The sequence below is a fragment of the Bombus vancouverensis genome, chromosome 11 (assembly GCF_051014615.1).
Source record: "Bombus vancouverensis nearcticus chromosome 11, iyBomVanc1_principal, whole genome shotgun sequence".
Classification (NCBI taxonomy): Eukaryota; Metazoa; Arthropoda; class Insecta; order Hymenoptera; family Apidae; genus Bombus; species Bombus vancouverensis.
This window is the reverse complement of record NC_134921.1, coordinates 7,614,494-7,630,839: the sequence shown is the minus strand read 5'-3', so window position 1 is coordinate 7,630,839 and position 16,346 is coordinate 7,614,494. Positions and strand designations below refer to the sequence as shown.

The 16,346-nt window shown below is 45.3% G+C and overlaps 1 protein-coding gene across 4 annotated transcripts in view; it reads left to right on the top strand.

The window, feature by feature from the left end:
- The first annotated feature begins 271 nt into the window (after nucleotides 1-271).
- Hr38 (Hormone receptor-like in 38) overlaps nucleotides 272-16,346 on the top strand; it is a 41,882-nt gene continuing 25,807 nt past the window's right edge. For 2 of the 4 annotated variants that reach the window (XM_033326927.2, XM_033326926.2), the window contains exon 1: nucleotides 272-2,192. In XM_033326927.2, coding sequence (XP_033182818.1) covers nucleotides 1,931-2,192 — 262 coding nt within the window. In that variant the 5' untranslated portion in view covers nucleotides 272-1,930. Of the gene's footprint in view, nucleotides 2,193-6,862; nucleotides 7,213-16,346 lie in introns of those variants that run through there. The other 2 variants (XM_033326928.2, XM_033326929.2) reach the window with 2 other exon arrangements.

The window sequence follows — 16,346 nt, the reverse complement described above, 5'->3', positions numbered from 1 at the left end:
GGTCGGGTCGGGTTGGATTAGGTCGACTTGCGTGGGGTTGGATATCCGGGTGGAGGGAGATGGGTGATCGGTAGGTGGCGTGCTGACGTCACTATAGCGGCATCATCAGCCGCGTGGGCCAATAGGGACGCTCACTCGAGCCAGGTCCATCGATCCGCCGGCTGCTGTCGTGTGTGTTTATGACGTCCAAAGGTGACGTCATCGTTAGCGCCGTTCGCCGCCGCCGTCGCTACACACGCTACGGTTTTAATATAGCGGAGGAACGCGCGCGATCCGGACTCAGTTACGCGGCGGCCGGCCACCCGTGCGAGAGCGTATCGTTTTCTTGTAAAACTTGTCCGCGCTGTTTTTCACTCTCTGTCTTTCTCTTCTCTCTATTTATTCTCTACGGTTTCTCCTTCCTTTCTCTTTCAAATTTTCACGTATAACGCGAATCGTTGTCGATTCGCGGCCATCGATCTTGTCACGGCTTCTTTTGATCCGTTTTGTCAACGAATTGTGTATCAGTTTCGTGTGCTAAACGGATCGTGAATCGTGAGACAGAGCGTGTCAAGTGCGAGAAAACTGGGGATTACATACGCGAGCGAGGAAGAAAAGGTGGTGCAGCCAAGGACGTTTGTGTTTGAGTTTCGCGTGACCAACCAGAAAGAGGGAGGCTACTAGCGCGTTTCGAACGCGCGTGGTTCCGCGGGTACGGGACTACGGTGTGTCCTCGTGTAACGTTCTGACAGCTTCCACGTTGAGCTGTGCTCCTCGCGAAACGCGGCACAGAAAATCGTTCCGCCTGGATATTTTTTTTTGGAGAACGAGAGCTTCGGAAGCTGCTATTCGCAGAGAACGGTGTACGACGAGCCGATGCGGAAAAGATTCGTCGATAACATCGATTCAAACAGTTCGACGATAATTTTGAAGAACGCCACGACTATAACAGTGAGAACCATGTCGCCCATGGGGACGGAGGAACGATAAATTTCGAGCGAACGTGGGCAACATATAACAGAATTCTGCATGCGAGAAGTGTTCGAGCTCCTCGGTGGAGTGCTGACCTCCGAAGACGTTTTCCGGAAGGATTCGTCTAGCCTTTCGACAACGCAGACAGGTCGGTGATACACGTGTGTCATCCACTGTTTTTCATGTGTTATGGGTGAGTTGTGTGTGTGCGACTTTCGGCTGGATCACGTTATAAAGCACGTACCTGTTCTGTTTATTATCCCGTTTCTCGTTTTCACCTACGCCGATAATGATACAGTCGAGGAATTCCACGTTCCTGTGACTGATACACCCGGTGTTTACGAGCCGTGAGAATTATCGACTGTGAGTTATCCCCTTTCACTCTCACCCGTCGCTCATCATCGTTTACTCGTTCACTTCACTCGTTTCTCGCGGATGCTTTTGCACGAACATCCTCAAACGACCTAAATCATCGAGAGATCAATCGTAATCATCACGAACTGACGATTAAAACGATTTGGAATATCGATGTGTTATTTGTGTCGTGTAATACCCAGACGATCCATCGATTTGAAACATCGGAAACTTGACGCGATTCTCGCGTTATCTCGTCGAGAGCCGGGAGAAGGCGCGAGATCAGCTGTTGTCATACCAAACCACGTGTAACTTTTCGAACTCGCTCTTCCATTTAGCGTTCTGATCGCGCACGTGCGCGCTTGCGCGGCCGCGCCGTGCACAGGAGCGAGAATCTGACCGACAAAGAAGAAAGCAAAGAGAAAGAAAAAAGAGTGAGAGATCGTTCGTCGTAGGATGGTCGCGGTCGTTGTGGCCGTCGATCGTCGTTCGCGCGCCGCCGTGGGCATTTGAAAAGAAAAAGAGAGAGAGTCACGGGATCGAGGCGGGATCCCCGGAGTATACGACTGGATTTGGTGAATGAAACGACTAAAAACGAAGCGCTATAGTGCTGATCGTACGTGCGATGCGTACCGTGGAGGATACAGCCACGGAAGCAGCCGCAGTTAGTGCTGCGACCACCCATCAGCGTGCTACCACTGGCAGGCATCTAGTCGTCGATCACAATCACGATCGCGATCACGATCAACCAGATCGATCGACGACGATCCATCTACCGACTACACCGTACCACCCGGTCACCATTGCGGCGGATACTAACAACAATCATGACCATCATCGGAACTACGAGCATCATGCGGCTCAACGCCACGATCACTGGAATAAGTGTAAGTCATCTAGTACAAAAAAGACCAAACAGAAAAAGAAAAAAAAATGGGAGAAAACGAAACAAAGACCTTGGGACCGTCCTATTATAGTTGGTAAATTCATCGTTTACGAAGAAATTGTACAATGCTCGCTGATGGCTGGTTGGTTGTGGTTAAAAGGTGGTGGTGGTGGTGATGGTGGTGGTGACGGTGGGATTAATGACGATTATCGATGAAGAAGATGGATCGACGTGTTGTATTCTATTTTAGGGCGATTAATGTTCACGTACTATTTTAAATTGCTTGTCGATACGTAATCGGATTCGATTTATTTGTCCTTCGCCGACGTAGGATAGTTTGGATGATAAAGCTTTAGACTGTGGTCGATCGAATCGACCAAAGATCTAAAGACAATGGTGTGCGCAATAAATTCGCGTGTACGCTCTTAGGAAAATGAAGAAGGTTATTGGGTATGGCATTAAAGAGGAAAGAGCGAGCGAAATGGAGATGAGGTGCGAACGATAGAGCGAAGGGACAAATTGCCCCCTCTAGTCGTTTCTTCTTAGCCAATCGATTCGAGCTGTGAAAAGGATCTAGAGGCTGTAACTCGCCGATTGGCCGCTAACGTTCCTCCAAGGGAACGGATCAATTCTTTTCCAAAAGAAAAGCTTAGCTCTCAACTTTCATTCGTGGACATTTTATCCATTATGTTTCTACCCTATATTAGTTTTATTTTAAAATCACCACCATCATCGTTGTCATCTCCCTGCTCGAAATAATTTTCAATTTCTCGCAATTCTTTAAATCTTTACGAATGAACTTAGATCAGTTTTGTGAAACCATCTGAGCACCTATAAATTATTCATTCGCCCTTCTTTCTTCAGACCTAGCGACAGATTCCATATTCAAGAGCGGTATAAACGTTCGATTCGATATAGCTTGTATGTTCGATAGGACACTTTACAGGTGTAATCAGTACGTTAAGGTAAATATAGTCTGGCAGTTGGCCGAGTGCATGGCAGGCGTTTCTTTTCCGCGTACATACTTGGCCCGCACGAGACCTGTCCGCGCAGGAAAGAAGAGAGTACGCGAACGAACAAATATAACCAGCGTGTAGCGAGCGAGTGCAGGTGCGGTCGCTGGTTCGGCTGCATTGTGCCGAGTGTTGCCCTGTGGCTGCGTAGTCGAATTGCGAAAACCGATTGTCGGGTTCGCCTGAGAGTAACGACCGTGACAATGGTAAATCAACGATTATGACTTCCGCGCGTTAAATGCCTGCTTGTGTCGCGGCACCGTTAAAAGTCGCCATCGCGCTATCGATAGCCGATCGGCTGTCAGTCTGACCGTTACGTGGGCATGTAATTGCGATATACGCAGGCTTCGTGGGGGCAGAAAGAGAAAAAAAAAAAATGAACACGCTGGTCAACCCAGGGGAGCAAGAGTTGATAAACATATCGAGATCGAGAAATCTAATCAGTCGAGGTGACAGTCTCTCTCGTTTTCCCTTCTCTTGGCCATAAAGAAACTCTCGGCTCGAGAATGGTTTGTCCGTGGAAAATCATTGGTTTACGGGTAACCAAGTGACACGTGTCGTGAGAGTGTATTACGTTAATAGTAATAGGCTTTCGGAATAACGCACTGGTTGCCGTTTCACAGCGCAAGTAGTTAGGTGCAATCAGACTCAGACATTAGCGAGACGTGCATCGCCGGCCGTCTGAGCTGGCACGTCTGTAACTACTTAATTCTTTTTAAAAGCCCGGTGAACGCGCAGCGTCGCCGTCAGTCCTCCTCTCTATAATGATATTGCCCGTAATCGACGATAAAATCCTCGCTCGGTTATAACCCGTAAAGGCGAGAGGTAATTTATTTTATTATGAATAATTATTATATTGGCAATTTATAATAGGGGTGCGCACGGCGTACACTTAGATCGCTAAGTAAAGGATAATATCCTATTATGATAGGTAATACTACGCTATCGTAGAAAACCATTAACAAACATCTACGTATAGAATTGAACGTAAACGCGGATTAACGAAAATATCTTGGATTCGACATAGGTTTCTTGAAAATTCGCGATTTCTTTGCGTTTGATCGACGTAAAAAGCTCGAGTAACGGTTTAACGGTGAGGTCAGGTATACGAAAGTGCAATCGAACGATTCAACCGATCAGCCGAAATCGTTAAGCGACAAAGTGAAAATAATCGGCATCGTTCGTAGAATCGTAAAATTGGATAGTATTTTGACGGCAAGTGCCCGTGGTACGGACAGCGCTTCCTAGAGGCCAATTGCATTGTTTTACTGGGCAAACTAAATATACGTGCGAGGCAAGCGATCCGCGGGTGCTTGGCTGGGACACAAAGGCGACCAAAGAAACGACGAAGACGCCGTGCATCACGTGCCGTTACACTTTTCACGTTTTCGGCGTGCTAGAACGATGAACGACCGACGAGTCACCCGCGTGCACGACGCTACGTCTAACTCGACGTCCACGTTCCCGGAATGTAGATTGAAAAACAGAGAGCGTCTTGTTTCGATACCACCTTTGGCATCGTGAATCATCCTGTCGATTAAAATGTATAAGGCGTTCGCCACGATCTGGTACTACGATGTGTAGTACCACAGGATAATCTATGTGAATCAGTTGATTCGTTCCATTTAGAATATCTTTCTTTAATTTTGTTTTCCTTCCCGCTTTTCGAAGTACATAATCGCAATTAATCTCGTAGAAATATTATGGAAATACGGTGTCGGGGTATCGACATTGAGGCGTCGAATGAACGGGCCCAATGTCATCAGGCGATGACAGGTTCTTGCTGGAAACTAAGCTCGATTGCGGCGTTGCGTTTTTCATGAGGCTGCGGTTATGCGTGGGAGGAAATAGGCTGTTATTTCCGGCGCGAGACATGCGATCAGGAAGCGACCTCAGGAGCTCGCGGGCCGAAGGAACGAGGGTGAAAAGACGCTGCTTAGGTGGGCGGTTCTGAACGATTCATATTGCATAAATGCTACGCCGCTTCTTCAATTATGTAACGGTTCCTCACTCGATGTGACTTGTGCCGTGAAAAACTTTCATCGAGCGTGTAACGAACACGTTTCGAAGCGGGTTTCACGGGAAAGAAAAGAGCTGTACGGTATTGGCCGATAATTATAATTAATGGAAACCAATACTCGTCGATAAACAACCAGCTCGTAGTAATTTAACGTTGCGTAACGTCCAATTGCATGATCATCGCGAACGTACGATGGAAGTATGAGACAGAAAACATACGAACGAGTACAATCTCCAAGGGAAAAGCGTTTAAAATGAACGAAGTCTGGAAAACATCCGTGTGCGTAGACGGGTCTGTTTTGCATACGCGTTTCTCCGTGTCGCGGGACCAGCAGAACCTGATCGCCCGCCGGATACAGAACGCATTCGCTATGAGAAAGAGAGATTACTCGAGTCGAGCGTAATGAGATTGTGACTCGCATAATGACTCTAGGATCGATAAGTGACGTTGATGCATATGAACGCGCGTGCCAGCAGTGAAAGGGTCAGTAGTCAGACAGTGGCGCTATAAATACCGGGAGGACTTGATTCGTTGTGTTTTAGCACGGTTGATTAACGACGGATCGATAGCGATCGCGCATTGCATCGATTCGAGGAAGGGGCAAAGAAAGAAACACGACGTCCTGGAAGAAAGGCAACAAAATGTATAATTGAAGCGTCGTATGCAACGTATGTAACGTCGCTTTGACGAGACTGGGCCGCATGCTCGACAGGTTTATGGTAATTCGGGCGAACCGAGTAAAAATGTGTAACGCGACTGGCTGACGCGCGACCTTGTTTCACCTGAAATAGATTTCACCGCGCGGAAACGTATTCCGCGCGAGTTTTGACGCCGTTCGAGCGGCAAGCTATAATTTCTCTCCGTTACGCGCCGTCCATCCGAGGATCGATCGTTAACACTGAAAGAATTCCTGTTTTCGTGAAAAATTCTCCCGACTTGACGCATAGTATTTCTAATTATTCGTGGAATATAATTACCATATCGCCATATTCGTCGGATTTAAACCACTTTCGTTATTTACGGTGCTACAGCACGCGTTTTCGCGCTACGGAATCTCGGCTAAAGCCTTCGATTGATGGATGTTTCCGGTCGGTAAGGACGATATGTATACTCTGCACAATGTAATAATATATTTCCATCGGTCTCCTGCGTTTCTCGGTAAAGAACACGCGTCAGACGTCGCGTGCAGCGTTTTCGCGTCTACGTAAAACGCGTCCCGAAATTCCACCTACGGTAAACTTGCTTGCGCATTGATTACGTTACACGGACGCAATCAGTCCGCCGGGATTTACATAGTCGAGTGTCTTTTTAATCGATCACAGCCTCGAGAAACCAGCCAGTCGTCCCTCCTGTGAAAGAATACATAACGAGGTGGATAGGTGAGCGAGTATTCCCTCGCGGTGGCTACTTTCATTCAAACTTGACGCACGACGCCGCTTTCGCGCGCAAACTCCGTGGCGTCGCGACGCTGCCAGTCTCTCTCTGGCATTAACTCTGACGTCACTACGCCGCCCCCGTCCGTCATCGACCGACCGACAGCACAACGACGTCACACGCACCGCCAAGGACGACGCTATTTCGGGCGTTATGCATTGCCGTCCTCGTCGCCGTCTTCGCCACCACCTTCGACGCTGTCGTCGTCGTTGGCGACCGGTGGGGCCGTCAATATCGCCGCGTTTTCGCCTCCAGTCACGAGATTCTCTTGAGTTTTCCGCGTCATCACGCTCCACGGAACCACCACGCGGCTCGTTTCGTCGCGGATCGCGGAATCACGTCGCTGCCTCTCGATATTATTTGGCCGACGATGACACAGTGAATACAACCGTCGACTCTCTACCGAGTTTCGAGTGTTTACCAAAAAATTTCAAACGTGCTTGTGCTTGTCATGAAGACGCTAGAGTTTTTATGCGTGCCACGGAACCAACGACGCGTCAACCCGTTGCTGATCACTTTCCCATCAGAGCGGTGTCCCGCTTGTTGGAAATGAGGTAACTCTTAACCGATCCGTGAGTCTATTTCGAATAGTTTTTTTTATTATCTGTTTGTAAGAGACTTTCTATGTGCGCCGAATGATATAACTATCGGAGACCTGTTTCAGAGTACAGGTTCTCCGATGATAGTTGATATCGTGATGATGAATGAGAGGTTCTCTGAGTAAGCGTCAGCTACTAGATGTTGACTTTTTACGTAACATGGTACCATAAATACCATGAATATCTCAATCAGACAGTGTAATAATACTTTAAAACTGGATCCCAAAGTGTTTCCCCCCTACTTATCCGTTAAACTTAAACCACCTACTTAAAACAAAGACAGATCTCTCGATAATTTCCTCTCGACAAATCTGTCGTTATAAAATTTTTTGATAAATATGTAAAAACCCTTTAAATTGCTCTCAGCGAGAGATCACTGACCATTCACGCGAAGCAGCGAGTTCAATCCGCGACCTTGGAACTCACGCGTCACGTGGAGTCCGTCATTTTTGCGGAGGTGTCAGGGTTGCATCGTCGCGCAATCGTTTCCGGGAAAAGTGGACGTGGACCGCGAAATAGAAGTGAAAATCGCGGAGAGGGGAGAAGGGCGGTCGTGGCGCGTGCGATAATCAGCAGGAAGGATTACCGTGCCCGTTTGCTCGCGTAATAGGCGGCGTGGCAGTGGCTAAATTTAATACACGCGAACACAACGATGTTCAGGATTAGCGCGACTCGGCTGGGTTCCGCGTGACGTTGTACCACGGAAAAACGATGACGCGGGACGCGGTGGAGGCGAACGGTGGCAGCGGCTTGTGCCAAAACAGAGCCGTGACGACGCATCGCGAGCGTGCTTTGACGCGAGCTTTTTGTACCGACGCGTTAACGTAAATACCGATACGATGCCAGTCCTTGGTGAATGACCGACAGATGAAAAAAAGTTTCCATCGATTGTGCACAGAGAAAATGGGGCGGAGTGGGTGCGGCGTTGATTGCAAGACGCCTGAAATGTAGTTCAAGGTGATATTTCGGGGGTGTTGCTAAGTGGGTATTAAGTATGTGCCAAGTTGCTTGGGTGATTGGTATTGGAGGGCGATGGTAATTGAGAATTAGGAATGTTGATGAGGATCGATTGTTATCGAATATTTGGATGTATTAATAGACGTAGAAGCTTAGCTAATTGGTATTAAAATAGTTGGTTAAAATAGTCAGTGATAAGGTACAATAGTTGGGTGTATGACTCTTTAAAAGTAGGAGTTAGAAGATTTGCAAGGAAGATTTCGATTGATCGGAGATGCGGTCACTATTTCCTTCACTTTCTCGTCGTAAATATAACGGCACTTTTATCCGCCTCGAAGTAAGTAACTATGTGATGTCATCAAGTAAATATGCAAGAGCTGTCAAGGGAAAAGGAGGATAGGTTGCTCAGAGAGCAACCGGTTGTCATGTGCTTCTCTACTAAAATTTTTCACGTAGTAACAGGATGATTCGTTGGAAATTCGTTTCTCTATTGGTGGACACAGCAATTCTCATCCTTCGTAATTGTCTTCCAGCTGACCTGAAAATAAGAGTATCGGAACGTGTGTTAGCTAGTTGGTGCCACTGACGAGGCGGTCTGTATTGATTCAACGCAGTAATCTGGTTGGCTTAACAAACGTGCAAATCAAACGTTTTCCATGAGTGAACCGAGGTTAACAGATTTTGGGCTGGCCGTTAAACTTTGACGTGTGAATAGTCAATGAAGTATATGTATACTTGATTCGATAAGTCCAGGAATATTTCCCTTGACGACGCTGGCAATTTTTAATCTTTAATCTCTCGATTACTTGATCGACAACATGACCTATTTGTTTGCCCGGCTTCATATATATATATATATATATATATATATATATATATATATATATATATGAAGCCGGGCAAATATATATATATGGAATATATATATATATATATATATATATATATATTCCATATATATTCGAAGGTATTTTTTATAAGTATGTAAATTTATCCACTTTCTGCGTTACATAGACGATGTATCGTTTAATTTTTACATAAGAAAGCTATCGCACTCTTGCCGTGACCTCGCCGTGGAATGCTCTGGACAGTTATATGAAGCGTTGTCGATTAGCTATCGTCAATACCACTAATAAATTCTTACGCTTTTCTATTCTATCTCTCGTCACTGATTTATAATTCTCCTTTAGACGTTGCAGTATAGAACAGTATTGCGTCGCTAATGCCTCGAAAGTTGAGTCATTACCATTACTAGTGACGCATAATGTTCGTCTTTCGAGCTTTATTCAAGCACGTGAGGAATACCGGCCATCGAAACGTACAGTCTCGAGAAGTCGACCGGGCGGTGCGTGAATTCCGCGGAAGAAGTCAAGGCCAGTGTGGAGGTAGCATTGTAGCCGCACCGATCTTAGGCAAGTTCCGTTAAAACAGTTTCTGGCTCTCGAGTAACTGCAAGGAAATTCTTCATCGGGATAATCGCTAGAACGACTCTCGATTTCCTAATTGCGATATTTCAAACAATTTCAAGCCGATTCGAGGAAATCCAAGTTATCTATTTCCACACAGGATCACGATATTCGTTATCGAAAATTAACTGTGACTGAAATAACCTCCGATTGTGTTGAAGGATCGTACAAAGGCTAATCAAATCATGTCAGATGCGGTATCGCGAAACCTACAGACCTCTTTGAAGTCGCGAAAAACAGTCGGTAAAGCGTAGCAATCGGGGCACCCCGTTTTCCACCCACGAACGAGACATGGGGAGGACGTCGATCGATGAACGGAACTGCGGTACAACAATGACGTCATCAACGACGTCGCAGTATGACGTCATTAGTTGAAAGGGAGGCAAGGGGTGGCGGTGTAGGCGATGGGAGAGGATGGGTCGAAAAAGGGTGGCAAGCAGCTGTGCAAGGGGGAGGACTCTGGCAGTGGGGGATGAAGTTTCTCGTATGACTGTGTGTTGACGATGCACACTGATATTGAATGCGTGGTAGTTCATGTACGTGCGCAGCTGAGTCCGTTTAACGGGGGCGAGCAAGGCCGCCGGTTAAAGAGGATAGACCACTGCGATATTGAGCGTCGAATTTTAACAGGTGGAAAAGGATGGGTTGGTTTAAATAACTCTCTTTGCTTTTCTGATAATTAAACTTAGAATCTTCATTGGGTTACGATCTTTTAATTGACATGGTAAAGATTGAAGAAGAATAACAAATTTCTGATTGCAAAAGCAGAGGGTTGCAAATCGAAGAACAGAAAAGTATTAAGAAGAAGCTAAAAGCTATTGAATTTCTTTAAGGGAACGTTGAAACGCACGGAGCCGTGTAATTTCGGAGTATTTTAACGTGCCACGAGTAAAAAATTTTACCGCGATGTCGAAGTTCGATCGTAGAAAAGGCCTCGCGTTCGATTGTTTCGCAATGGATCGCGCGCGAACTCGGCCAGCCGGTGTTGATGCAGTTATCAGATGTATTGTCGTTCTGTTTTCCAGCTCGTGATCCAACGTCGAGCGTGTGTCTGCCCGCGCTTGATTTGCCCGAGCGACTTTGATCAGATAAAATTTCGTGGAATCGCGCTACGTGTCCCAATTTACGGGGCGCGCGCGTTTTCTGCTTTTCTCCACAGTTTCGCGTTCCGCGGACACACTGGGAAGCCTATCTTTCTCGTGAATCTGTGCTCCTCGGCTTTCCGTAAGCATAGCTTGTTTAACAACGATAAATTAGCGTGGACGAGAAAGAAGGGAAAAAACCCATTGAAAAAAGATAGGGCAATGAATTCAACCGGAGATTAATGGCGTGCTGTTATTTGCCAAGGTGATCGCAGCTACTTTTTTAAGTAGCCAGTAAATCACACGCTTATTACAATACGTATCTATAATTTCTCGAATAAAAGAGCGACAGCTTCGAATAGCTCCTTTCAACTTTCTACCAATCCATTTAGTATCAGAATCGATCTAAAAATCTTCGTAAATTCTGCTTACTTGATCGTCCAATGAAAATTTACAAAATTGCTAAGAGTCGAAGAGAACAGTATCGACGTTCACTCTCGTGCTGTAATTTTATCGGTGCCCAGACGTAACGCACAATTTGCAAACATTAACATTAACGAGACGAGTACTTCTGGAGGAACGTAAGTACAACTGGCTGGTAGCCATGAAGTGGCTGCAGCAGGTTGTGACTGATGCACGTCTTCGTCTGGCGCGATGAAAATCCGCTTGGTCGAACGAGGGAGAGGCACGAATTGGCTTTACGAGCTCGCCGGCCTTGAGGCCTCGAGGCCCAACGGGGTCTCGATCCGTCCTGAGTCGGTCACAGTCGTTCGGTATGCGGACCTCGATCTAAGCGACTAAATCACTCGTTTGCTTGTTGCACGCTACGCCACTCGTGTACGAACGATTCCTCTTACCGGTGTCTTCGTGGCATCCTCGCGGCATCTTCGCTGCGCGCTCGTTAACTTCCAGGCTTCAGGATTCCTGAATCGTTCACGTATGATCCCTGTTAAGCTGCCGGCATCGCTTCTGCACGACGAAATGTAAATTGGCATACGGATGCTGGGTTGCATGTCGATATGCACAAGAGAATGAATTTCTGGAGAAAAGTAAGAAAATTGCTCGAATAAGTCACGTTCGATATGAGATGTACCAAGTAATTCGATATAAATTTACAATTATGGTTTATATAACAAGATTCGGAGAATAGTTTCCCTTGTATTAGGTCGATGACTCCAACATTAATTACGACGTGTCGACGAATTTTGTGATATTCGCTTCAATCAGGTACCTGTTACTAATGCCAATTAGTTAAATACACTTGCATGCGAATAAGTTTCAAGCGATTCTGTAATATAATCCGTCGACACGTACTCGCCAAGATGAATGAAGAGAAGCCGGGAATCGTGAAAGTGTCCAAGCTAACATTTGAATGAAAGCTAATTTCGATTTGACAATTGTTGACTCATTTATGAGCTGCAGAAATCGTGCAGTGTTCTATTTAAAAAAAAAAGTGGCTGACCTTTGCCACATCTCCGCCTACAATCGAACTATTTCTATCTTAATATCTTCCTCGTCAAGATATATCTACACGAATCGTTCGGTCCAACAAACTTACCGATTTATTAAACTTATTACAATAAATTATCATCTATATCACATGCAGGATATCTGCAAGCATCGTAACTTTCACTATCATACAACCACTTGACGCAATTGATTTCTTTGAATTTATAACATGTTAGTAAAGCACAATCGTCTGCGAGGTACATCCACTTTATGCGCATCGGCAGACGGTCGATTTACGCGTGACGGGTGTTTGTATAGATCGTTCGGTATCGCGATTCTTCGCCAATAATGCACTGACACGACCAGGTTGCATCGCGCTGTCCAGCAGATTATCATGCCGCGTTTTCATCAATGATTTATGCACGGCGTTTCGATCGGATCGGACGTTCGTGTTTACATCCAATTATGTTCTAGAGGATGAACCCGCCTACAGCCAGGTATTATCGAGCATTGCGTAGCTATCGAAGTGAGGATAAAGTGATTAACACTTACGACGAACTTGAAAGCTGCAGTTTCGGTCATTAGCAGTTATCTAGATGTAATTAGATGCATACAGCGGTTGATGGTGCTGTTCGACTATTATATCACTCGCGCGCGGCTCTTTCAACTCAGCGCGTTCCTGATTATCACGACAAAAGACAGGTTTCGAGCATTGTACCACGTGGTGTGGGTGTCTTGCAGTGTCAGCTTCTAAAATATACGCTTTCTAAACAGGAACTAATTAGTTTACACTCGTTTCGTTGCCTTATAAACGATCCCGTAATTACGCGGGACGTGTAAGCGTAATTAATTTACGTCGATAAGAAAAAATGCAGTAGGTATCGCGTCACTTCCTGCTACCAGTAGAATATCTTGCGTGATGCTAGACGCTAATTGAAAACCGTAGGTGGTAATCATTTGAAACGCCAATAAATAGATATATACCGTCGAATTCTTTTTACTGACAAAAATCCATACGCATTGACGCAATAACATTCCACCCACTCTGATATCTCTTCACATTATTTATTGCGCATAACCATAGATTTCGCTCTAATTTCCATCTACTTAACTAGAAAGCTCGTACCTCCAACTTCTCCTCCTGTGTAAACTTTATTCGATTTCTCGTAAATCGACCCAATCGTCTCGTGGTATTGGACCGAGTCTGATCCGGACATCGTAATAAAGCGGTTAATATCCGTTAATTATGTTGGTCGTCTATCGCGCAATTAGATTCGCGTGCTATATAGCAAGACCGATCGAACAACGAGCTTTTCTCCCAGGCGGTGGCTATCAACGGGAGATCGTATCCCTGGTTTCGGGGTCACGGAACCTGCAGCTCGTTTCCGACCACGGTATGGGTGTCGCGTATTGCCTGCTCTGGCGCATACCAACCAGAGAGATCCTATCTAGCGCGTTGTCGCGCCGGCACGCACGCACACGTGCACGCTACCGCACGCCGCCACACGCTTCTGGCCTGTCTTGACTGCTGTTACTGCCGCTGTCTTTCCTTCTCCACTTCTTTCCCCCTTTTTTTTCTCCTTTCTCTTACCGCCACCGCGCGTTGCCATTCCGCCGATCGCTACCAGGGGATCACCGACAGTGGAGAAATTTCAAGGAGAAATCGAAATCGATAGGGGATCGACCCGGAAAGCTGCTCTACGATAACGCATTTTCTCGGTTGGATTAAAGTTACGCGAATGACAGAACGGGTTGCTTCGATTTTACGAGGGAAAGCGAAAAACCAACGATCTAGAGAAGTTTTTACACACCGCGGAGAAAGGACTGTAAGAAATACAGTTTTCCGTTTTCTTCCGTTGGTTTCTTTGAGAGTTTGAAAGACCGTAGGAGATTCTCAGATTAGTTTTTCTCGCGGTGTAAATTGGTGTTAAAATAGATAGTGCTTAGTAATTATTGACGGTGCAGTTGAGTTAATACGTGTTCCATGGTATTGATAATTATTATTCAAGTAGTTTCACTATCGCTTATGGATTTTCGCGCTTAATGTCTAACTCTGGATAGAGTAGGAGGCGGAAGACAGTACCACGCATTTTCTCCACGCTTAAGAGACTCCAATTTTATCTATACAGTTAGCCTTTGAAAATCAATCTAACGATTTAACAATTTTCCACGTGGATTAAAGAGATGGTGTAGAAAATAAACAGAAAATTGGATCGCTCGGTTAAACCTGAGGCGCGAGGAGAACTTGTTCAATGTCGAGGATGTTAAGGATGTACTCTGGAAAAAATATGTCTGAACGGTCCAATGAGTCGATTCAGTGGATATTAACACGTCGAAGGGGCAGCAACAGGTTCCCGTAGTGGTTGGTTTTCTTCATTAACGTTAATGCCAGGTTGCAGCTGATTAATGAAACTAATAACTCGCGTCGGCTTACGTGAGTGGCGCATTATATTTCGCGAAATTGTTTGACAGGTGGCACGTTGCGTTTCTTAATTCACATTGATTCCTTTGATTAATGAGCGGTATAACTCACTTGAAGCGGAGGTTGGCGGCTGCCTGTACGCGATATATATTAAGAAATCGACTCTTCTTCAGCCTGTTCTGGATCTCGAAATAATCGAGCTAAATATTTGATCGTTGAATGAATCGTGACGGTCATTGATAGCAGGCTCGTTTCAATTCACAATTGATTGATTAACACATGATGCAGAAACGGAATCTGTTCTGGTTAGAACATTAACCTATTTAAACGAGCCATTTCGAGACGCCGCTTTACGGTTTGCATCGATCTCGCGTTTTTCTCCTCTCTCTTCTTACGAACGCGAATAGAGGATTTTTTCATAACTTCATTATCTTGTTTCATTGTAAGAAGTACGCGTTCAAAAATATTTACGATAAAAGATTGTTTGTGAAAAAAAGGTTGTTTTCTCCGCGTTGTCTTACGAGTTGGGTAACTTGGTGATCGATTTTTCTTGACAACGCGCAAGGACGATCGCTGAAGACGATTACCGAATAGTTGTATCACCCGGTTGCAGAGTTCGTCCTTCACCTTCAACCATTTCATTATGTTCGCGTATCTCGCCACGGCCCACCACCAGTTTCACCATCGATTTTCGTCGTCAGTTCTCGTACAACCTTCTCCAAGGGCATTCAAACCTCCAACATTTGCAATTTCTACACTTGCTTCTATTTTGTTCCACGATCTCTTTTTATTGTTCAACGATTTTTTCGAAGCAACGAATTTATTTCTTCATTTTCGTTCTATTCGAGAAGTATCGCCTTTGTTCAAAATTAAAATCAGATTTATCATCTGGTAAATTATCGTAAAAGGATATTAAAACGTTATAGAATACCTACGCCACCTCCGCCTTGTTATAATACCGTTGAATCGAGCGTGTTTCCTCACAGCTGCGAGCGCTTTTAAAAGTGGACAGAGACCGGCGGAGTTGCTCGTTCGCTCCTCGCCTCGTCTAAATTTACCGTGGCAATTACACGGATTGTAACCGGTTCCGACTTTGCTCATTGCGCTCCATTGACTCCGTACGAAATCCCGTACCAACTTTTAGGCGTTCTTTTGCGATTTTCACCCGTATCAGTAGCGTGTTTTCCAAAGAAACGCGTGTCCGTCTATTGCGCACCCACTCTACTGTCTGATCTCTCCGTTTTCCAACGGCTTCAAAATCTTTGAATCAAAGAATATGTGTAATTTCGAATTTTATGCAAATTAATTCTTCACAAGGAGTTAATTTCTCTTTTCTTTTTCGAACCGCTTTCACTTTAATTTCTTACGTAATCATTTATTCGAACGATGATTTGAAAGACACGTTTCCCCGTGCAAAAACCAGCATTTTGTGATCAGCATTTACGAGAACAAGCCTAAACGTCGCTATAAAGCGTAAAGTAATAAGAAATATGAAAACTCCGGAACAAGACGATGATTATGATATTAAGCATACGATGTAAAACGGTATACGATAATAAGCAGCCACGTTGTCGGAGCTAAAAATGTACAAGAGAGCGCGTTGATGTATTAATTGACTGACAAGAAGAAAGTGATCACGCCCAATAGTGGTTACGCTTCGCGGCGAGTTATTCGAAAAATTCGATAATAAGAACTCTGTAGAAGGAAGAAAGG